General features: G+C 48.0%; 1 protein-coding gene and 1 pseudogene across 5 annotated transcripts in view; one reads left to right on the top strand and one right to left on the bottom strand.

Annotated features, from left to right (window-relative positions):
• ADGRG5 (adhesion G protein-coupled receptor G5) overlaps nucleotides 1–11,569 on the top strand; it is a 30,723-nt gene extending 19,154 nt beyond the window's left edge. For 3 of the 5 annotated variants that reach the window (XM_043437705.1, XM_043437706.1, XM_043437703.1), the window contains 6 exons: nucleotides 678–830; nucleotides 1,548–1,669; nucleotides 1,950–2,218; nucleotides 2,995–3,112; nucleotides 5,979–6,256; nucleotides 6,631–11,569. In XM_043437705.1, the coding sequence (XP_043293640.1) occupies nucleotides 678–830; nucleotides 1,548–1,669; nucleotides 1,950–2,218; nucleotides 2,995–3,112; nucleotides 5,979–6,256; nucleotides 6,631–6,731 (1,041 nt within the window). In that variant the 3' untranslated portion in view covers nucleotides 6,732–11,569. The remainder of the gene's footprint in view (nucleotides 1–677; nucleotides 831–1,547; nucleotides 1,670–1,949; nucleotides 2,219–2,994; nucleotides 3,113–5,978; nucleotides 6,257–6,630) is intronic. The other 2 variants (XR_006263520.1, XM_043437704.1) reach the window with 2 other exon arrangements.
• A 1,752-nt stretch (nucleotides 11,570–13,321) lies between these two features.
• On the bottom strand, nucleotides 13,322–14,235 carry LOC122421310 (annotated as a pseudogene).
• Nucleotides 14,236–23,009: the final 8,774 nt, after the last annotated feature.

Here is a 23,009-nt window from a genome sequence, read left to right as displayed (position 1 = left end):
CGCCTCTCCAACCACACAGCTTGGCATCAGGGTTGTCTGTAGATGACTCTCTCCCTCACTGGGACGGGTCTGGACCATCATTGTTCCCCATGGGGAGGAGGGGAAATGGGACAGTTGATCATAGAGCACCTGCTGTATTGGCCAGAGCTGGGTACTCAGGATTCCTCATTGTCTTTGATGACTCCACCATCCATGTAACTTGAGTATGCATGCTAAGCTGCTTCAGTCACGTCCAACTCTTTGTGACTCTATGCACTGTAGCCTGCCAGGTTCCTCTGTCCATGGGATTTTCCAGGCAAGAATACTGGAGTGGGTTGCCATGCTCACTTCTAGGGGATCTTCCTGACCCAGGGTTTGTACCTGCATCTTTTATGTCTCCTTTATTAGCCACTAATACCACCTGGGAAGCCCATATCTTGAGTATAAATGGTCCCATTTTGCAGATGAATAAACTGAGGCTCAGAGAACCTCTGTGATTTTCCCAGGTCTCTCTCAGGGTCCATGGTGGAAGTGGGGCTGGAATCTGGGTCTGTCTGATGCCAAAGCACAGCTGGTGCCTGGTAAAATGTTGACAAGGGTGCAGCTGAGTCATGTTTGGCTCCCACAGTTTCCAGACCCTGATCCATGGCCTTCCCCTCCACCCCTTGGATGCACCCAACTCCAGCATTTCCCCTTAGGAAGGCTACACAGTGACCTGTGTCTTCTGGAAGGAGAGCGCCAAGGAGAGCTACTGGGGGGCCTGGAGCCCGGAGGGCTGTCACACACAGCGGCCCTCACCTTCCCAGGTGCTCTGTCGCTGCAACCACCTCACCTACTTTGCTGTTCTTATGGTATGTATGCGTCCAGTCTGGGTGAGGGTGGTCAGAGCTGCAGAGGGCCCCATACCTAGGACAGAGCAGAAAGGTAAAAGTTGGTGCAAGGAACAGAAATCCAACTCAAAGGGACTTAAGGGGGGGTAAGAAAAAAGAAACTTATGAGTTCATGTTCCTAAAAGGTTGGATTAGGCTTCAGGCATGGCTTGATCCAAGGACTCAATATTACCGAGACATGTCTCTATCTCAGTCTCTCCACTGTGCTTGCTTTGTGCTAGCTTAGTTCTCAGATAGGCTCTCCCCACGGAATAATAATATGGCTGCTAGCGTTTCCTGTTGTAGGTCCTACTAGGCTTCAGGTTTCTTACCAATTCTGCCGGCCAAAATCTTGGGACTGAGTCCCATAGGCCTAGAGTGTGTCACATGTCCAACCCTTAGCCAATCACTGTGGGCAGAAGGAGGGAGGGCTCTGATAGGCCAGGCCGCCTGCGCCTGACTGCGCACAGCAGGAGCAGGGGAGGAACCACCCCACTGCCTAAGAGAGTGAAGGTGGGGAGGAAGGAGAGACGGGAGTTGAGAGACAGAAAAGCCACTGTGTCTGCCATGGCTGTTTTCAGGTCAGGATTGCTGATGGCATTGTAGAGGACGGGGGCTTGGAGCTGAGATCTTGGCAGGTCTTTGATTCAGGCAGGGGAGGGCATTTCCATGCTTCTGCCCCTGCCTTTTCCCCTACAGCAACTCTCCCAGGCCCCTATCCCTGCAGAGTTGCTGGCGCCTCTCACCTACATCTCCCTGGTGGGTTGCAGCATCTCCATCGTGGCCTCGCTGCTCACTGTCTTGCTGCACCTCCAGGCCAGGTATTCCCCTGCCCTCATGCTGGGCCTGCCCACCCACTGCTGCCCAGAATGCCTCCTTCTTTTCTACTTGGCCCCGCGAGAGTCAGGTGGGCTTTCCCGGAAGGCAGAAGGCGGGGTGGGGGAGGAGTGGAGGCAGGAGACCAGCCTCATTGTGTGTGGCCGCTGTTGTGCAGGAACCGCCCCTCTTGACCTGTGTCCCGGTCACTCTGTGTCTATGAGCCCAGGGGGCGGCGCTGCCTGGTGACCTCCAGGTCGCGGAAGGCCATGCTCCCACCCGCAGGAAGCAGGGTGACTCCGTAACACGCATCCACATGAACCTGCACGCCTCCGTGCTGCTCCTCAACATCGCCTTCCTGCTGAGCCCTGTGCTGGCCACGCCCCCAGTGCCCGGGGCAGCATGCGTGATGCTGGCCGCCACCCTGCACTTCGCGCTGCTCAGCTGCCTCACCTGGATGGCCATTGAAGGCTTCAACCTCTACCTCCTACTCGGGCGCGTCTACAACATCTACATCCGCCGATACGTGCTCAAGCTCTGTGCCGTGGGCTGGGGTAAGCACGGTCTCCCTGCCCTCTTGCTTCCTGAGGCTTCCCGCGGGTCTTGGGTGTCTGTCCCCTCTGTCCTTTTCTTTTTCCTCCATTGCCATGACCACCATCACCATGGTCACCATCCCTGTCAACACCCACCACCGCTTCCTACATGACTATTCTTATCACCACTTCCACCTCCAGAACGATTCTCATTACCATCTCCCGCACCATCATCAATCACCTCCACCGTTGCCTCCACCTCCATCACCACCACCATCCTCATCCTTATGGTCACCACCATCTCTGGTACCACCGTCATCAGCATCCCTAGCCTCTCTATTATGTTTCCTCACCAGTTCCCAAATCCTCTCTCCGATTACCTCCCAGCCACAGCCTCCCAGCAGGACCACTGCCGCTACAGCTATAATCCCACCCTAGAGCCCTCACTCATATCAGCCTTCTCTAAGCGTGTGTGCGAGCATGGGCGCTCAGTTGTGTCCGACTCTTTTGTGACTCCGTGTACTATAGCCCACCAGGCTCCTCTGTCCATGGGATTTCCCAGGCAAGGATACTGGAGTGGGTTGCCATTTGCTTCTCCAGGGGATCTTCCCGACCCGGGGATCGAACCCACGTCGCCTGCATTGGCAGACAGATTCTTAACCACTGGACCACACTGACAGCGGCTGGGGGGTCAGAGCAGTCTCTTTCCTTCCCCACTACTTGCCCAGTAGAACTATTGTAGCAGCTCATCTCTGGGATCTCCTGACAAGACTCTGAGCCTCTGTCCCACTCCTCAGGGTTCCCGGCCTTCCTGGTGCTGCTCCTTCTTGCCGTCAAGAGCTCTGTTTACGGACCCTTCAAGATCCAACTCTCCGACAGCCGGGGAAACAGCACGGTCTTCAAGACCACGTCCATGTGAGTGCGCCCAAGGCTGCGGCAGGCTCCCCGGCTCTGGCAGCAGGGTCACTAGATCCTGGGGCTCTAGATGGGGCGTCCTGTGGGCGGGGCGCTGGCGGCGGGGCCGGGAGGGGCTTCCAGTGGGCGTGGTTTCCAGGCGGCTTTGCCACGCCCCTTCCGCTGGATCCCCAAGGTCTCCCGCTGGACGAGTTATTACATCGCCGCGCCGCCGGCTAACTTTAGGAAGCACCTGCCTGCTGGCAGCTGTCGGCCAGACCCGCTCCGGCTCTCAGGCTCTGCGGTGGAACTCAGCTTGTGCCGACTCTCCTTTCTCCTCATCACCTTGCTTCACTCACTCTCTTGGCTCGGCCCCCACCCCCGAGCTGTGCGTAGGATGGCACTGCCAGCCCTCAAACCTTCCTGGCCCGAGAAGAGTGTTGTGGGGGTTGGAACACCCCAGGGGCCGGGCACAGCGTGTGTGTGGCGGGAGGGGGTCTCTGGGGGGCTCTGAGGGACAGACTCTGCCCCTCCTTCCTGTGCCCTAGGACATTAATCTTTCCCTTGTGATGGAATGTTTCTAACAGGCGACACAGAAGGAACAGCTTAATAACCCCCTGTAGACCCATCACCAGCAGATGGCCGTGTGGCCTTTTCCCCTCTCCTGACTGAGATCAGCTCAGGCTGCTGAGGGCTGACTGATCCTCACAGCGGGAGCAGGTCCTATTGTCAGCCCTTGTTTACTGTCAGGGAAACCGAGGCACAGGCAGCTGAGGAGCCCTGCCCAAGGAGACCCAGTGGGGGCAGGCAGAGGTGGGACTTGGTCACAGGCAGGCTGACTCCCTGGTCCCCAACCTCTGCCCACCCTAGCCACTGGGAAGTGAGGGTTCTGGGTACCGTGTGGGGCTGTTCAATTCAGTTCAGTCACTCAGTCGTGTCCGACTCTTTGTGGTCCCAGGGACTGCAGCACGCCAGGCCTCCCTGTCCATCACCAACTCCTGGAGTTGACTCAGACTCATGTCCATCGTGTCGGTGATGCCATCCAACCATGTCATCCTCTGTTGTCCCTTCTCCTGCCTTCATTTGTTCCCAGCATCAGGTCTTTTCCAATGAGGCAGTTCTTCACATCAGGTGGCCAAAGTATTGGAGCTTCAGCATCAGTCCTTCCAATGAATATTCAGGACTGATTTCCTTTAGGATAGACTGGTTGGATCTCCTTGCAGTCCAAGGGACTCTCAAGAGTCTTCTCCAACACCACAGTTCAAAAAAAAGAAAGCTGAGCGCCGAAGAATTGATGCTTTTGAACTGTGGTGTTGGAGATGATTTTTGAGAGTGGGGCTGAGTTGAGATTAATTCTTCTCACTGTGAGGGTCGGGTGGTTTCTCTGAGGAAGTGTGACTTAGGACTCTTTGAATGTGTGTTTTTATCATATAATTTGCTGACATGGGCAAAATAACTGAAGTGACATTTCCATAGGACAGGAAGTGGGTCAATGCAGAGGTGTTAGTGAGCACCCCACCTCCCCGCCCACTAAAAACTGGCTTCTCCTGAGTCTTCCTCACCTCTCCCTATCTCCTCTCACCCTGGATTTTGTGACTTTCATTCACTTGCCTTTAAAAAACCCTTACTACATATGTATGTATTCTTTACAAAATCTTTTTACATGTTTTATTTTTTAAGTTGAAGTATGATTGACATATAGTGAAAGTGAAAGTCGCTCAGTCGTGTCCAACTCTGCTACAACCATGGATTATAAAGTCCATGTAATTCTCCAGGCCAGAATACTGGAGTGGTTAGTCTTTCCCTTCTCCAGGGGATCTTCCCAACCCAGGGATTAAACCCAGGTCTCCCGCATTGCGGGTGGATTCTTTACCAGCTGAACTACAAGGGAAGCCCAAGAATACTGGAATAGGTAGCCTATCCCTTCTCCAGTGGATCTTCCTGACCCAAGAATCGAACCGGAGTCTCCTGCATTGCAGGCAGATTCTTTATCAACTGAGCTATCAGGGAAGCCCATATAACACTTGACATATAACACTATATTAATTACAGGTATACAGCATAATGATTTGATATTTATATATATATTGCAAAATGACCATTGCAATACATGTAGTTAACATCCGTCACCATATGTAGTTATATAATTTATTTTTCTTGTGGTGAGAACTCTACTCTCTTAGCAACTTTCAAATATGCAATGCAGTGTTATTATTTATTTTTATTTTATTTTATTTTTAACTTTTTGGCCGCACTTCACAGCATGTGGGATCTTAGTTCACGGACCAGGGACTGAACCTGTGCTCCCTGCAGTGGAAGTGTGGCATCTTAACCACTGGTGGTTATTGTTGTTCAGTTGCTCAGTCATGTCTGACTCTGCGACCCCATGGACTGTGGACGCCAGGCTTCCCTGTCCTTCACTATCTCTGGGAGTTTGCTCAGACTCATGTCCACTGAGTCAGTGATGCCACTCAACCATCTCATTCTCTGTCACACCCTTCTCCTTCTGCCCTCAATCTTTCCTAGCATCAGGGTCTTTTCCAAGAAAGACCCTTAATGGCTGGACCGCCAGGGAATTCCCCTGCAATGCAGTATTATTAACGGTAGTCATCATACTGTACATTAGATCCCCAAGACTTACTTATTTTATAAATGGAAGTTTGTACCTTTGACCCACTTCACCCATTTTTACCCACTCCCCCACCCCCACCCCCACCCCCTGTGGCCTGGCTGGGAAGCCAGGTTCAGGATTTTGCCATGTGTGCGGTCAGGCAAGAAATGATGGGGACAGGATTCAGGAGACAGTCCAGAGGCCTAGGAGACTGTGGCTTCCCCGCCTCGGGCCTTGGGAGCCATACCCATCCCGGCACTTACCCCTCCTCTGCAGATGCTGGGTGCAGAACTCCTGGGTGCACCGTGTCCTGGTCATGGGCTATGGTGGCCTCACGTCCCTCTTCAACCTGGTGGTGCTGGCCTGGGCGCTGAGGGTCCTCAACAAACTGCGGGCGCGGGAGAAGGTGCCGGGCTCCCGGGCCTGCCGGGACACCGTCACCGTGCTGGGCCTCACGGTGCTGCTGGGCACCACCTGGGCCTTGGCCTTCTTCTCCTTCAGCGTCTTCCTGCTGCCCCAGCTCTTCCTCTTCACCGTCTTCAACTCGCTCTACGGTAGGGCCTGTGGATGGCATGGGGGAAACCCTTGGCGGGGTGGTGGATCGTGGACAGCAGGTACTGTCTACTGCTGAAGGGCTCCAGGTCGAGGGGGCTGAAATTTGGCCCCTGACAGTCTGGTTTGGGGCTACACCAGCCCACAAGAAGGGGGCGCCACCTTGTAATTTGCACAAAGGCAACCTATGGGCTTGTGCAGCCTGGTCCTCCAGCTCCTACGCTCCACCCCTTTTGACTTCCTACAGTGAGGGTTCTGAGAATTACTCCTGGGCGTCAGGGAGGCCCAACTAGCCCCGACCCAGAAGGTGCCTGGATTTGGAGGGAGGCCCCACGCTGCTCTGTGACGCTCCCACTGACCAGTCTTTTCCTTGCAGGTTTCTTCCTCTTCCTGTGGTTCTGTTCTCAGAGGTGCCGCTCAGAGGCAGAGGCCGAGGCAGAGATGGAGGTATTCACCTCCTCCCAGATGGTGCAGTAGTCTGGACTACCTGGACTTTCTGGCCCGGAGCTCCGAGACTCTCTGGGTGCCTGCAGAAGAGAAGATGGCAGGCCAGCTGCTGGAGGCCAGAGGTCACTGTCACCTCCTGGGGGCCTTTTCCACCTCCATGGCTTCCCCAGGCCCAGAGGGCAGGATGTTGCTCTACCTCCTCTGGCATTATGCTCCGAATGCCAGGTCAACCCCACCTGGGGGCATCCAACTCGCCCCTGGTGCCTGGGCCCAGCTGGCCAAGCCTGTGACCAGAGCACTGGTCGCAGAGTCAAAAGGTCATGTTTCGGCTTCTGGCTCTGAGTCTCCCTGTCTGACCTTGGACCTGTCATTTCTCACTGACCCTCACTGACCATCTGTGACATTGGGACAGATGGCTCTGGTCTTGCCCTGTCCCAGAGCTCTATGCAGATTGAATGAGACCAGGGAGGAAGAGGTCATAGTGGGGTGGGGCAGCTGGCCGAGGGCAGCTGGGGACAGGGTCTTGACCAGCCTGTCCTGGAAAGGCCTGCTGGGCCCTGCTTCCTTCCTTGGGGAGAGGGTCATCCCAGGCCGGGGGTCCCCAACCCAGTGCTTAGAGACCCACCTAGTGTCTGAGACCTCATCAGCCTGTGTCCAAAGTTTCTTTTCCTTTTGCTCCCAGATTATGAGGACTAACTCCAAGCCCACCTTTCCCAAAGATCAGAAAATCCTGTCCTTCCTAGAAGCTCCTCCTCCAGGGCTCCCCAGACCCCTATAGGCCATTTAAACTAGTGACTGAGGTCATAGGACTTCCTGGAGGTGGGAGGGGAGTGCCTCATTCTCCTCCATCTGAGCTCCAGTGGCCAGGCATTTTGATGACTGGGCGGGTTTGAATTTCCCCTGGTAAGGTGTGAGGATGTGTGTTCTAAATCTCAGATTTGTTGGTCTGCTCTCTTGGAGCTGGGAGGCACCTACAGTATTTATAAATTGGTATAAATTATGCAAGTCTAAATTATGCAAGTCTTTTGTCATGCTGCACACTCTTCTTTCCTTCTCATTTGCTATGTTAGCCGTCACTGTTGTAGAGAATCACCATTGCCCTTGACCTGTCCTAACAGGTCGAGTAGACCACTCCTGAAGCCAGCGCATTTCCCAGACTTCCCACCAGGGGGCGATGTTTGCCCACATCGGAAGCCACTGGGTCCAAAACCACGTCTGGAGATGCTGTGGTTGCCTGCCTGTCTGTGGACACAACACACCAGATGGAGAGGCCCTGCCTCCAGGACTGTGCGTGCTGAGTGACCAGCAGGGGGAATGCCACCCTGCCTAGATGGCCATTTCTCTTTCCCAACACAGCCGCCCGCTCTGGCTCTCGGTGTCTTGCGCTCTGGGCATCTTGCACTAGAGCAGTGGGCTGGGATAGTTCTCAGGGACTGGCTCCAGGCCATCAGACAGATTTTGATGACTTTGAACATCACAGGGCAGGAATTAGAGCCAGATCCCTTTTCTCCTGGGGGGACCCTCTGCCCTCTGTTCATTTCTTAAATGAATAGCCTTTCATGAGGTGGCGAGTGGTTTAATTCCAGGGCTAGACGGCCTGGGCTCAAGTACCAGGCCTGTCACTTGTTGGCTGTGTGACCATGGACAAACCATTCCATCTGTCTGTGCCTGAGTTTTCCCTTCTGTAAGATAGGGGTAATAGTAACACCTACTTAGAAGGTTAAATAAAATGACCCACATAAAGAGGCTTAGCAGAGGGTAAGTAAGTGCTCAGTAAATGGTTACTGCCATCATTCATATTTTGTTATTATTGTTAACAGTGCCACCTGAGTTTCAGAGGCCGATCCACCTAAGGTCCAGGTCTGCTCGTCCTCACAGGTCCAGCTCCTCTCTGGGCACATCCTGTGTCCCTTGGCTTTGCCATTTTCCCCAGAGCTGCCTTTGTCCCAGCCTTGCTGGCCTTTGGTCATTTTAGGAGCATTCTCCATGTGGTACAGCCTCCAGGCCATTGCCACCAATCACCCTACCCCTCCGTTCCCCAATTCTCTGATCTAGTGAATTCTCAGTGGCTCAGTTATCGTGTCTCCCATGAAATCTCTCCAGTTTTCCCACAGAGAAGGTCTCTTTCCCACTCTGACTCCAGGCAGAGTGTCCCCCTGCCTCTCTCAGCGTGATGTGAGCCCCCATCCAAGCTCCCCTGGTTTGGCCAGCCCTGGCTTGTACCAGGCTCCCCTGGCCTTGGGATGGGCCCCCATTCCAATGAGGGTGCCGAGGATCATGGGAATCTCCGGCCCCTCTCTTGGGCAGCTCCAGGGAGCAGTGTCCCAGGCTGACTCCGCAGACCAGTAAAGCAGGGCCTTGCCTGGGAGCTCCCTCCCCCATCCCCACCCCAGCCCGGACCTGGCCTGTTAGATCCTACCAAGCCTGGGCTGCCCAACGGAGGATGTGGCCACAGAATGGGGCTAGTAATTCCAGGAAACAGCCCCAGGCATGTGGCCCTGAGCCTGGTTGGGGTTCAGGCTCTGGGTAGGGACCACTTCCCGGAAATGCCCCAGCTGGGTGTGGGGGCAGGGATGAGGGAGCCTCTGTGTCCGCCTCTCACTCCCAGCAGGGTCCTGGCCTTGCCTGTACGCCACACCGGGCCCAACTCTCAGGGGCTTCCAGACTTAGCAGAAAGATGGAGTGGGTGGTGTCTGGGCAGGGCCGCTGCTCAGGGCCAGAGACTCTGAGGAGGCACCTGGTGAGGGATGACAAGCCGACGCCAGGAAGGCCACAGACTAGCAGTTTCTGTGTTGCTTTGCTGCTGTTTTTTTCAGAAAGGCATAGTGTGTACAAGGGGAGGAGTGTTGAATGAGGGTTGCCCAATAAAACCCAAGATGCTCGATTTGGGGGACAGATACAAAAAAAGTTCACTGTTTATCTGAAATTCAAATTTCATCCTATTGATCTCCATCTGCTTATTTTTTCTTTAGTTCTTTTGCTAAGCCTGGCAACATGCTTTTTTTTTTTAAATATAATTTTTGGCTGCTCTGGATCTTTGTTACTGTGCACACTATTTGCAATGCACTAGTACTAGTTGTGGTGCTTGGGCTTCTCACTGTGGTGACCTTTGCTGCGGAGCATGGGCTCTAGAGCTCTTGGGCTTCAGTAGTTAGTTGTTGCATGGGGGCTCAGCAGTGGGGCGCACAGGCTTAGTTTATGTTGTTAGGAAGGAGCATTGGCGCGGGGGTCTGGGGCGTGCAGTCTTTACCCTTCACACCTATCCACTGTGTGCCAACTGGGGAACCCTCTGCCGCCTGGGTGAGTCCTGACCTCCACTCAGGGCTTCTCTTCCCGGGCTCCCCTTGTCAGTCAAGGTTGCCACCAGGATGCTCGAGGGCTCTGCCTTCTGGCGCCCCTCCCATCAACCATGGTCCAGACCTGGCCTCCATCCTCCTCTCCACAGCCCTCCCTGGCTTCCCACTCCCAGTCTGAGCTTTACTCCAAAGCAGAGGGAATTTTTTCATCCTGTAAGCTGCCCATATTCTCTGCTGACACCCTTCCATACCCTTCCCCTCCTCATAGTCAAACTTCCCACTGGAGCTCGAAAGGCCCTGGGCATCTGACTTGTGCTCACGTCTCCCACCCTTCTTCCACCATTTCCTCCTTGTCCTCCTTGTTCCTGCCATACTCAACCACTTCACGTTCTCTGACAGGTCCTTTCTCACCTCCAGGCCTTGTACAAGCTTCCAGGAACACTGTCCCTCAGGTCTTTCATTTGCAGAAAGATGACAACACACCCTAATGACCTCAGTCTGGCAGCCTCTCCTGATTTCTCTGTCTGGACCAGGAAGCTGCTCTTGACTGGTAAAGCTGATTTTGGAGAGATAGCAGTGAGCGGTCCTGAAGAGAAATCTTAGTTCCCTGTCCAGGAATGAAACCTGGGTAACCCTGGATGAAAACCAGGAATCCTAGTCCCCAGGGGTGGAGCTGAGAAGCAAAGTGACCTGGCTCTTTCCTCCCATTTGAAAGCAAGAATGTTTCAAGGAGACAAAAACCGTAAAAACAGGTACAAAGTTTATTATTCAAAACACAGCATATGGTGTGGGAATGCACACAGAAGCAGTTTGTTTATTTAAGACAGAAGCCAGGCAGAGATACATGCCTGGAGAGGAGTGCTGATGTCCTGAATGGGGCGTGGTAAAGAGGCGATTCAGACCACTTCTATAGGACAGTCCCTCCAGGTCTTTGCTTACATTTGGCCAGTTACCTCATTTTTTCTTTATACCTGACTGGTCCTGGCACCCTCCCCAAGATGCATGTGCAACTATTTGCTAAGGTGGATCCTACAGCAGAGGCCTGTGGGTGCATTCCATGTTTATTATGGAGGGTGCCCCTTCCCTTTTTGACCCCCAAGGAGCCTTCCTGCTCCTTCCTGCTCCCCAATGTCCTTCCTGGACATTACATACATGCACGTGTGCAGATAGGAAAGTTTTCCTGACCTCAGGAGCAGGCGGCTTATCTCTTTACTTTAGCAGAGCTCAGCTTTTGCAACTAGCTTTGTCCTTGGAGTGTCTGGGCGAGAACAAAGCTTCAGTTTTACTCCACTTGACAAACACCAGCTGTCCAGCCCAGGGGCCCCATCTATCGCCTACCTCAAAAGCTAGGCTGGGGCCTTCTCTTGGCTCCACAGCCTTTGCCCTTCCCTCATGACAGTAGCTGTGGATATCCATATCATGTAAAAAATGAATTTTATCATCTGCAAGTTTACTTCAACCAATCTGACTTTTAAAAATTGATAAACTAGGGAGAAGCTGACAAATCCTCCAGCAACATGGGATGTTTCAAATGCCTCTGTCTCTCTTTTATTAAAAAAAATTATTATTTTATTTGTCTGTGTTGGGTCTTGGTTGGAGCATGTGGGATCTAATTCCCTAACCAGGGATCGAACTGGGATCCCCAGCATTGGGAACATGGAGTCTTAGCCACTGGACCATCAGGGAAGTCCCTCAGATACTTCTCTTAATTACAGATGGCAAAGCTGAACAAACTAGCCAAGAAACAGAAGATTTGAATGATATAAGAAACAGATTTGATGTAATGGACATTAATTGAATTTTGTCTCCCATAATCAGAGTCTCCTTAAGCGCTTAAGGGCTATTTTTAAAAACTGACAGTAGACTAGATTAGAAAGCAAGCTTCAAAAAAAAAAATTTGCAAAGAATTGCTATTAGACCCTATTCTTTGAACTTGATGAAGTGGAGCTAGTAATAACAAAAAATGTAATTTAAAAATCCCCACGTGTTTGGAAATTTGTCACTGGGATAAACAAATTGACCAAAGGAATGGAAAAGAGAGCCTGGAAACAGGAGAAGGCATATGTGAGACTCTGGTACGTGATAGTGGAAGCTGGCAGACCAGGGAAGGGGAGGGACCGTGTGGAGCAGGTGACACACGTGAGAAGGAGTCCACTTGAATCTCTGCCTTACAGTGGACTCGAGAATCAGCTCTAGGGACTTCCCTGGTGGTCCAGTGGTTAAAACTCGGGGTTCCACTGCAGGGGACGCAGGTTCAATCTCCGATTGGGGAACTAAGATCCCACATGCCTTGCGGAGTGGCCAAAAATCTAAAAAACAAACAAACAAACAAACAAACAAAAACCCAAAAAACAAGAATCAGCTCTAGATGAATTAAGTGTTTACACGTCAAAAGCACAACTTCAATACTGTTAGAAGAAAATATATATTAACATCTTTCTGACTTCAAGGTGGGGAAAAGAACCCTTAAAGAAAACATCAAAAAAGTGTTAACCATGATGAAAAGATGGATGCAACTGACCACATGCTCATTTGTGTTTGAGACGGAGTCACAGATGTAGAAAACAAACATGGTTACCGGGGGGAGGCAGCAGAGGGATAAATTGGGAGACTGGGTTGACATACACATACTACTGTTTAGATTAAATATAACTAATAAGGATCTCCTGTAAAGCACAGGGAACTCTTCTCAATATTCTGTAATGACCTATATGGGGAAAGAATCTAAAAAAGGAGTGGGTGTATGTATATGTGGGCTTCCCAGGTCGTGCTAGTGGTAAAGAATCCACCTGCTAATGCAGGAGACACAAGAAACCTGGGTTCGATCCCTGGGTCGGGAAGACCCCCTGGAAGAGGACATGGCAGCATTCTTGCCTGGAGAGTCCCCATGGACAGAGGAGCCTGGCGGGCTACAGTCCATTGGGTCTCAAAGAGTCCGGCATGACTGAAGTGACTGAGCACGCACATGGATGTATATGTACAACTGATCACTTTGGTGTACAGCAGAAATTAGCACAACACTTTAAATCAACTATACTCCAATAAAATAAAATTCTATTTCCCAAAATACACCTTAAAGGAAGTGAAAAGACAAGCCATATTTGGGAAAAGATGTAAGCACAGAGTTAGTATCAAGATCCCCTATGGATCAGTAAGAAAAGATAAACAACTTAGGAGAAAAATGAGCAAAAACCATGAACTGGCATTTCCAAAAAATTGAAAGAGCTCTGGCCAGATAACATGCCATGGCTTCACCTCAAAAACCCTGAGAGACGTATGCAGCGGCCACTTACTCTGAAAGGAAAGTCAGGTCATTAAAGTAATTTAGCCTAGGGTCACTTAATGCATTTCCTCTAATAGACTTTGAGATCTCCATTTACTCACTTCTTTACACCTTAGAAACTCTTTGCTATGTTCCCACATATCTTGGGTCTCTTCCTTAGTCATATGTTTGTCCAGGTTACATACATTAGGCTTCAGGGAATATAACTTAAGTAGGGGTCTTCAACCTCTGGGATCTAACATCTGATGATCTCAGGGCGGGGGGGGGGCTGCTGATGTAATAATAACTGAAATATTGTGCACAATAAATGTAATATACCCTGGTGGCTCAGCGGTAAAGAATCCGCCTGCAATGCAGGAGACCGGGGTTCGATCCCTGGTTGGGATGATCCCCTGGAGAAGGGAATACTCCACTATTCTGGCCTGGAGAAGTCCATGGACAGAGGAGCCTGGTGGGCTATAGCCCATGGGATCACAAAGAGTTGGACACGACTGAGTGACTAACACTTTCACTTTTTTACTCTTGAATCATCTCCAAACCATACCTCCCCACCCCGGTCTGTGGAAAATTTGTCCTCCATGAAAGCAGTTCCTGGTGCCAAATAGGCTGGGGACCGCTGACTTACAGGCTGTGCTTTATGCAGTGCCACTGGTAACCTGAGAAGAAGGGGTGTGGGATAAAAAGAAATCCAAGATAGCCTTGCAGTCCGAAGGCTCGCCACTCGCTGACTGGCTGAGGTCTTGCACTGTGGTCTCTGACTGGGGACACATCTAGCTGAGATTTGACCACCTTGTGGGCACCAGGCCCTGCGCCGTGGGTGTGAGCCGGTGGGAAGTCGATGTCCCCTCCCAGGTCTGCGGTCCCCGGGGCTCTGTAGGCAGAAGCAGAAAGGCTTCTGGAAGACGTCCTCCACCGCTACCATCACCACAGAACCCACAGCCACCACCTTCCGCATTTTGCTGCCCAGCCTCGTCTCCATTTGTTTCTGAAAAACAATGAAAGTGAGCGTGGCATGGCTACACCTGGGAGTTTTCAGGCTTTTCTTCCTCTGAGCCCCTTTCTCTCGCTCATAATGGTGAGAGGGAACCCTTACTATGTACCCGATACTTCCTACATATATTAGCTCATTTAATTTTCCCCACAACCCTGTAACGTAAGTTTGATTGTCGTCAGACTCATTCCACCCATGAGGAGACTGGTGCACAGAAAGTTTAAGTGACTTGCCCGAGGTCACACAGCTACTCAGAGCTGGAGCTGAGGTTCACATCAGCTTCTGACTCCTTATCAGAACCGTGAGGGGCTGGGCACAAGCCCACCAGAAGGCGAGTTCCGTGGAGCCAGGGGCCATGTGTATTTGCACTGTGGACCCACTGGGGATGCTCAGAAAGTCAGCCACAATTGTCATCCCAGCAGGATCTGTCAGGGAGGCAGGGAGCTAGCCTAGGAGAGAATCTGAGACAGTCTGAGTTCAAATCCTGGCTCTGCAACTCACTCACCATAGACCTTGGCAAGCCTCTCAAGGCCCCTCTGAGACTTAGGTTTCTCACCTGTAAAATGGGGGCCGTCCTAGTTGCTAATTCCAAGACTGCTCTGAGGGGTCAGAGAGAGATAAGTGTTGCTTGGTCAGGAGTAGGCCCTTCAGACTGTGAGTGAATGCCTGATCCACCGCCTCACACACCATTGGTGCTGTGAACTGTCCAAGGACATTAGATGGGAACCTCAGCCTATGGGTCAGAAGGTCAGCGCCTGGAATTAGGGTGAAGGAGGCTCCTTAGCTGGCCAGGATGGCCAGAGCTGCCAAGCCAGATCCTGGGGCGGTCATTCCTTTCGTGACCACCAGGGGTCGCGGTTGACCACTCCTGCCTTTCTCCCTGGTCCCAGAGCCTAGAGGCAGCCTGCAGAGGACCTGGGGGACCCCGACATTCCTGCCAACTGCAAGGTGGGAACATTTCCAGCAAGAGTGCATCTGAGGCCCTGACCTGGCTTTCCCACCTCTGTTAAAGAAGAAACCTGGTAGATTTTCCCATCCTCCTGTGGGAATGTCTGCTGTTCTTTTATCCACCCGTCTATCTCTGTTCATTCACTCATCTGTCCATCCGTTCATCCTTCTGTCTGTCCATCTGCTCATTATTCCTTTATATTCCATTTCATTTGCTCATGAATACACTTATCTGTCCTTTTATCCAGCCATCCACCTGACCATCCATCCATTCATCCTTCCATCCACCCAATACCCAACCTCTGTCTATCTGCCCTCTATCAATCCCACATGCGCAGAGATTATGTTGAGGCAGACTTTCTCAGCCTGGGGTTCCCCATGAAGGGAGGAGGCCCAGGTGCTGCTTCCACCACCCCTCTCCCCCAGGCTCACCATCTGCTGGGACCAGGGATATACCAGGCAATGATAACATAACATGATGTGTGTGGACAAAATTGGGGTAGCAAAAATGTTACATTTCATTATTAATTTTTTTTCATTTATTTTTATTAGTTGGAAGCTAATTACTTCACAACATTGCAGTGGGTTTTGTCATACATTGACATGAATCAGCCATGGAGTTACATGTACTCCCCATCCCGATCCCCCCTCCCACCTCCCTCTCCACCCGATTCCTCTGGGTCTTCCCAGTGCACCAGGCCCGAGCACTTGTCTCATGCATCCATGGGCTGGTGATCTGTTTCACTATAGATAATATACATGCTGTTCTCTTGAAACATCCCACCCTCGCCTTCTCCCACAGAGTCCAAAAGTCTGTTCTGTACATCTGTGTCTCTTTTTCTGTTTTGCATACCTATATGCAAACATTACCATCTTTCTAATTTCCATATATATGTGTTAGTATGCTGTAATGTTCTTTATCTTCTGGCTTACTTCACTCTGTATAATGGGCTCCAGTTTCATCCATCTCATTAGAACTGATTCAAATGAATTCTTTTTAACAGCTGAGTAATATTCCATGGTGTATATGTACCACAGCTTCCTTATCCATTCGTCTATGGATGGGCATCTAGGTTGCTTCCATGTCCTGGCTATTATAAACAGTGCTGCGATGAACATTGGGGTGCACGTGTCTCTTTCAGATCTGGTTTCCTCAGTGTGTATGCCCAGAAGTGGGATTGCTGGGTCATATGGCAGTTCTATTTCCAGTTTTTTAAGAAATCTCCACACTGTTTTCCATAGCGGCTGTACTAGTTTGCATTCCCACCAACAGTGTAAGAGGGTTCCCTTTTCTCCACACCCTCTCCAGCATTTATTGCTTGTAGACTTTTGGATAGCAGCCATCCTGACTGGCGTGTAATGGTACCTCATTGTGGTTTTGATTTGCATTTCTCTGATAATGAGTGATGTTGAGCATCTTTTCATGTGTTTGTTAGCCATCTGTATGTCTTCTTTGGAGAAATGTCTGTTTAGTTCTTTGGCCCATTTTTTGATTGGGTCATTTATTTTTCTGGAATTGAGCTTCAGGAGTTGCTTGTATATTTTTTGAGATTAATCCTTTGTCTGTTTCTTCATTTGCTATTATTTTCTCCCAATCTGAGGGCTGTCTTTTCACCTTACTTATAGTTTCCTTTGTAGTGCAAAAGCTTTTAAGTTTCATTAGGTCCCATTTGTTTAGTTTTGCTTTTATTTCCAATATTCTGGGAGGTGGGTCATAGAGGATCTTGCTGTGATTTATGTCGGAGAGTGTTTTGCCTATGTTCTCCTCTAGGAGTTTTATAGTTTCTGGTCTTACATTTAGATCTTTAATCCATTTTGAGTTTATTTTTGTGTATGGTGTTAGAAAGTGTTCTAGTTTCATTCTTTTACAAGTGGTTGACCAGTTTTCCCAGCACCACTTGTTAAAGAGGTTGTCTTTTTTCCATTGTATATCCTTGCCTCCTTTGTCGAAGATAAGGTGTCCATAGGTTCGTGGATTTATCTCTGGGCTTTCTATTCTGTTCCATTGATCTATATTTCTGTCTTTGTGCCAGTACCATACTGTCTTGATGACTGTGGCTTTGTAGTAGAGTCTGAAGTCAGGCAGGTTGATTCCTCCAGTTCCATTCTTCTTTCTCAAGATTACTTTGGCTATTCGAGGTTTTTTGTATTTCCATACAAATTGTGAAATTATTTGTTCTAGTTCTGTGAAAAATACCGTTGGTAGCTTGATAGGGATTGCATTGAATCTATAGATTGCTTTGGGTAGAATAGCCATTTTGACAATATTGATTCTTCCAATCCATGAACACGGTATGTTTCTCCATCTGTTTGTGTCCTCTTTGATTTCTTTCATCAGTGTTTTATAGTTTTCTATGTATAGGTCTTTTGTTTCTTTAGGTAGATATACTCCTAAGTATTTTATTCTTTTTGTTGCAATGGTGAATGGTATTGTTTCCTTAATTTCTCTTTCTGTTTTTCATTGTTAGTATATAGGAATGCAAGGGATTTCTGTGTGTTAATTTTATATCCTGCAACTTTACTATATTCATTGATTAGCTCTAGTAATTTTCTGGTAGAGTCTTTAGGGTTTTCTATATAGTGGATCATGTCATCTGCAACAGCAAGAGTTTCACTTCTTCTTTTCCTATCTGGATTCCTTTTACTTCTTTTTCTGCTCTGATTGCTGTGGCCAAAACTTCCAACACTATGTTGAATAGTAGTGGTGAGAGTGGGCACCCTTGTCTTGTTCCTGATTTCAGGGGAAATGCTTTCAATTTTTCACCATTGAGGGTGATGCTTGCTGTGGGTTTGTCATATATAGCTTTTATTATGTTGAGGTATGTTCCTTCTATTCCTGCTTTTTGGAGAGTTTTAATCATAAATGAGTGTTGAATTTTGTCAAAGGCTTTCTCTGCATCTATTGAGATAATCATATGGTTTTTATCTTTCAATTTGTTAATGTGGTGTATTACATTGATTGATTTGCGGATATTAAAGAATCCTTGCATTCCTGGGATAAAGCCCACTTGGTCATGGTGTATGATTTTTTTAATATGTTGTTGGATTCTGTTTGCTAGAATTTTGTTAAGGATTTTTGCATCTATGTTCATCAGTGATATTGGCCTGTAGTTTTCTTTTTTTGTGGCATCTTTGTCTGGTTTTGGAATTAGGGTGATGGTGGCCTCATAGAATGAGTTTGGAAGCTTACCTTCATCTGCAATTTTCTGGAAGAGTTTGAGTAAGATAGGTGTTAGCTCTTCTCTAAATTTTTGGTAGAATTCAGCTGTGAAGCCATCTGGTCCTGGGCTTTTGTTTGCTGGAAGATTTTTGATTACAGTTTCGATTTCCTTGCTTGTGATGGGTCTGTTAAGATCTTCTATTTCTTCCTGGTTCAGTTTTGGAAAGTTATACTTTTCTAAGAATTTGTCCATTTCTTCCAAGTTGTCCATTTTATTGGCATAGAGCTGCTGGTAGTAGTCTCTTATGATCCTTTGTATTTCAGTGTTGTCTGTTGTGATCTCTCCATTTTCATTTCTAATTTTGTTAATTTGGTTCTTCTCTCTTTGTTTCTTAATGAGTCTTGCTAATGGTTTGTCAATTTTGTTTATTTTTTCAAAAAACCAGCTTTTAGCTTTGTTGATTTTTGCTATGGTCTCTTTAGTTTCTTTTGCATTTATTTCTGCCCTAATTTTTAAGATTTCTTTCCTTCTGCTAACCCTGGGGTTCTTCATTTCTTCCTTCTCTAATTGCTTTAGGTGTAGAGTTAGGTTATTTATTTGGCTTTTTTCTTGTTTCTTGATGTAAGCCTGTAATGCTATGAACCTTCCCCTTAGCACTGCTTTTACAGTGTCCCATAGGTTTTGGGTTGTTGTGTTTTCATTTTCATTCATTTCTATACATATTTTGATTTCTTTTTTGATTTCTTCTATGATTTGTTGGTTATTCAGAAGCGTGTTATTTAGCCTCCATATGTTTGAATTTTTAACAATTTTTTTCCTGTAATTGAGATCTAATCTTACTGCACTGTGGTCAGAAAAGATGACTGGAATGATTTCAATTTTTTTGAATTTTCCAAGACCAGATTTATGGCCCAGGATGTGATCTATTCTGGAGAAGGTTCCGTGTGCACTTGAGAAAAAGGTGAAGTTGATTGTTTTGGGGTGAAATGTCCTATAGATATCAATTAGGTCTAGCTGGTCCGTTGTGTCATTTAAGGTTTGTGTTTCCTTGTTAATTTTCTGTTTAGTTGATCTATCCATAGTTGTGAGTGGGGTATTAAAGTCTCCCACTATTATTGTGTTGCTATTAATTTCCTCTTTCATACTCGTTAGCGTTTGCCGTACATATTGCGGTGCTCCTATGTTGGGTGCATATATATTTATAATTGTTATATCTTCTTCTTGGGTTGATCCTTTGATCATTATGTAGTGTCTTTCTTTGTCTCTTTTCACATCCTTTATTTGAAAGTCTATTTTATCTGATATGAGTATTGCGACTCCTGCTTTCTTTTGTTCTCCGTTTGCGTGAAATATTTTTTTCCAGCTCTTCACTTTTAGTCTGTACGTGTCTCTTGTTTTGAGATGGGTCTCTTGTAGACAGCAAATATAGGGGTCTTGTTTTTGTATCCATTCAGCCAATCTTTGTCTTTTGGTTGGGGCATTCAACCCATTTACATTTAAGGTAATTATTGATAGGTGTGGTCCCATTGCCATTTACTTTGTTGTTTTGGGTTCACGTTTATACAACATTTCTGCATTTCCTGTCTAGAGAAGATCCTTTAGCATTTGTTGAAGAGCTGGTTTGGTGGTGCTGAATTCTCTCAGCTTCTGCTTGTCTGTAAAGCTTTTGAATTCTCCTTCATATCTGAATGAGATCCTTGCTGGATACAGTAATCTAGGTTGTAGGTTATTCTCTTTCATTACTTTCAGTATGTCCTGCCATTCCCTTCTGGCCTGGAGGGTTTCTATTGATAGATCAGCTGTTATCCTTATGGGAATCCCTTTGTGTGTTATTTGTTGTCTCTCCCTTGCTGCTTTTAATATTTGTTCTTTGTGTTTGATCTTTGTTAATTTGATTAATATGTGTCTTGGGGTGTTTCGCCTTGGGTTTATCCTGTTTGGGACTCTCTGGGTTTCTTGGACTTGGGTGGCTATTTCCTTCCCCATTTTAGGGAAGTTTTCAGCTATTATCTCCTCGAGTATTTTCTCATGGCCTTTCTTTTTGTCTTCTTCTTCTGGGACTCCTATGATTCGAATGTTGGGGCGTTTCACATTGTCCCAGAGGTCCCTGAGGTTGTCCTCATTTCTTTTGATTCTTTTTTCTTTTTTCCTCTCTGCTTCATTTATTTCCACCATTTTATCTTCTACCTCACTTATCCTATCTTCTGTCTCCGTTATTCTACTCTTGGTTCCCTCCAGAGTGTTTTTTATCTCATTTATTGCATTATTCATTTTTAATTGACTCTTTTTTATTTCTTCTAGGTCTTTATTAAACATTTCGTGCATCTTCTCAATCTTTGTCTCCAGGCTATTTATCTGTAACTCCATTTTGTTTTCAAGATTTTGGATCATTTTTATTATCATTATTCTAAATTCTTTTTCAGGTTGATTCCCTATCTCCTCCTCTTTTGTTTGACTTGGTGGGCATTTTTCATGTTCCTTTACCTGTTGGGTATTTCTCTGCCTTTTCATCTTGTTTAGATTGCTGTGTCTGGAGTGGGCTTTCTGTATTCTGGAAGTCTGTGGTTCCTTTTTATTGTGGAGGTTTTACCCAGTGGGTGGGGTTGGATGATTGGCTTGTCAAGGTTTCCTGGTTAGGGAAGCTTGCATCGGTGTTCTGGTGCGTGGAACTAGATTTCTTCTCTCTGGAATGCAGTGGAGTGCCCAGTAATGAGTTTTGAGATGGGTCTATGTGTTAGGTGTGACCTTGGTCAGCCTGTATGTTGATGTTCAGGGCTATGTTCCTGCGTTGCTGGAGAATTTGCGTGGTATGTCTTGCTCTGGAACTTATTGGCTCTTGGGTGGTGGTTGGTTTCAGTGTAGGTATGGAGGCTTTTGGACAGTCTCTTATTACTTAAAGTTCCATGTAATCAGGAGTTTTCTGGTGTTCTCAGGTTTTGGGCTTAAGTCTCCTGCCTCTGGATTTCAGTTTTATTCTTCCAGTAGTCTCAAGACTTCTCCAACTATACAGCACTGATAATAAAACTTCTAGGTTAATGGCAAAGAGATTCTCCCCCATGAGGGACACCCAGAGAGGTTCACAGAGTTACATGAAGAAGAGGAGAGGGAGGAGGGAGATAGAGATGAGCAGGAGGAGAAAAAGGGGGACTCAAGAGGAGAGAGACAGATCTATGCAGTTCTCTGTTCCCTAAGTGTTCTCTGTAGCCCAGAACACCCACAGAGATTCACAGAATTGGATTGGGAAGAGAAGGGGGAGGGAGGAAATAGAGGTGTTCTGAGGTAGAAAACGGAGAGTCAAGATTGGGAGAGAGTAATCCACATGCTCCTGAATAAAAATGGGAACTGAATATTGGATTCTTAAATGTCCACAATTTATATCATATACTGAAAAACAAAGATTAAAAATCTAGAGTAGAGGTTAGACTCTTAAAAATACAATATTAAAGACAAAAACCAAAACACAAAAAAATTTTAGAAATATATATGAAGTTTGGTTTAAAAATAGGGCTTCTCTCTTTTTTTTTGTAAGGTTATAGTGTAATGAAAATGAAAATTAAGGAGTAGTAGATGAGTAATAGAGGACTTTAAAAGGAAATAAGAGAAAAAGAAAAATAGGAAAAAGAAGAGAAAAAGGAAGAAAAAAAACAAGAAAGAAAAAAATGTTTTCCTAATTAAAAAAATCGTAAAAATCTATGAAAATGAAAGTTAAGGAGTAATGGGGGAGTAATAGGGAATTTTAAGAGAAAATAAAAGAGAAAAAAAGAAAAAAGAAAAAAAATTTTTTTTAACTTAAAAAAAAAAGGAAAAATATATCTAGGAATTTCTCTGGAGCTGTTGTGGTCAGTGTGGGTTCGGTTCAGTTTCAGATAGCTCCTCGTTCCAGCTTACACTTCTCGATATCTACAGGCCCCTTCTGGTGTAGTCGGTGTTACCTACAGGGATTTTAATCTGTTGCACCGGTCCCTTCTGAAGCGGTTCCCTTTATTTATTTGGCTTCTGTTTGCCGGGCTCTTCAGGGCCTAATTTCCGCCCTGACACAGGCGGGCGGAGGTGGTCTCTTTTTCAGGTTCGCTAGTTCCATCACGCTGCGGGGAGGGGCTGTCACTGCTTTCCCCGTCTACGCTGCTCAGGCTCCCGGCTGCTCTATATGGAGCGTGCCCTGCGCTGTGCGTGGTTCCAGCGCTCGGTGTTCCACAAAACCGCGGAACAAAAAGCTGCGCCTGCTTTTTGTGCCTTCCCCGCCCGAGCGGCTCAGGCAGCCAGGAGCTTCACGGGCGCACTCTCCCTGATGCGGCGCGCCTTCTGCCCTCCGCGTCCCCAGCCCCAGTCCCCGCCCGCGCCGGTCGGGTGCCTGTGCCCTGTGTCTCGCCGGGACCCTCCCGGCGGATGTCGACCATCCAGAATCTCAGGAGGTCTCTGATTAGAAAGTGGAGGCCTGTTTGCAGTGCGGTAGGGGATGCGATCCTTGGGGCCGAGCCTGCCCCTTTCCCCTCCCCCCTGCCTCCTGCCTCCGGCGGGGCTGGGCAGGTCCGCAGCCTGTGAGCTCTTCTCTGGACTTGCTCGGTCCCTTTGTTCTGCGAACGGCCAGCAGTGTGTTCCAGCCGGTTAATTATCTCTCTCTCTCTCTTG

Source organism: Cervus canadensis, chromosome 18 (genome assembly GCF_019320065.1).
Source record: "Cervus canadensis isolate Bull #8, Minnesota chromosome 18, ASM1932006v1, whole genome shotgun sequence".
Classification (NCBI taxonomy): domain Eukaryota; kingdom Metazoa; phylum Chordata; class Mammalia; order Artiodactyla; family Cervidae; genus Cervus; species Cervus canadensis.
The sequence above is the reverse complement of the archived record's forward strand: the minus strand, read 5'-3'. Positions and strand labels throughout refer to the sequence as shown.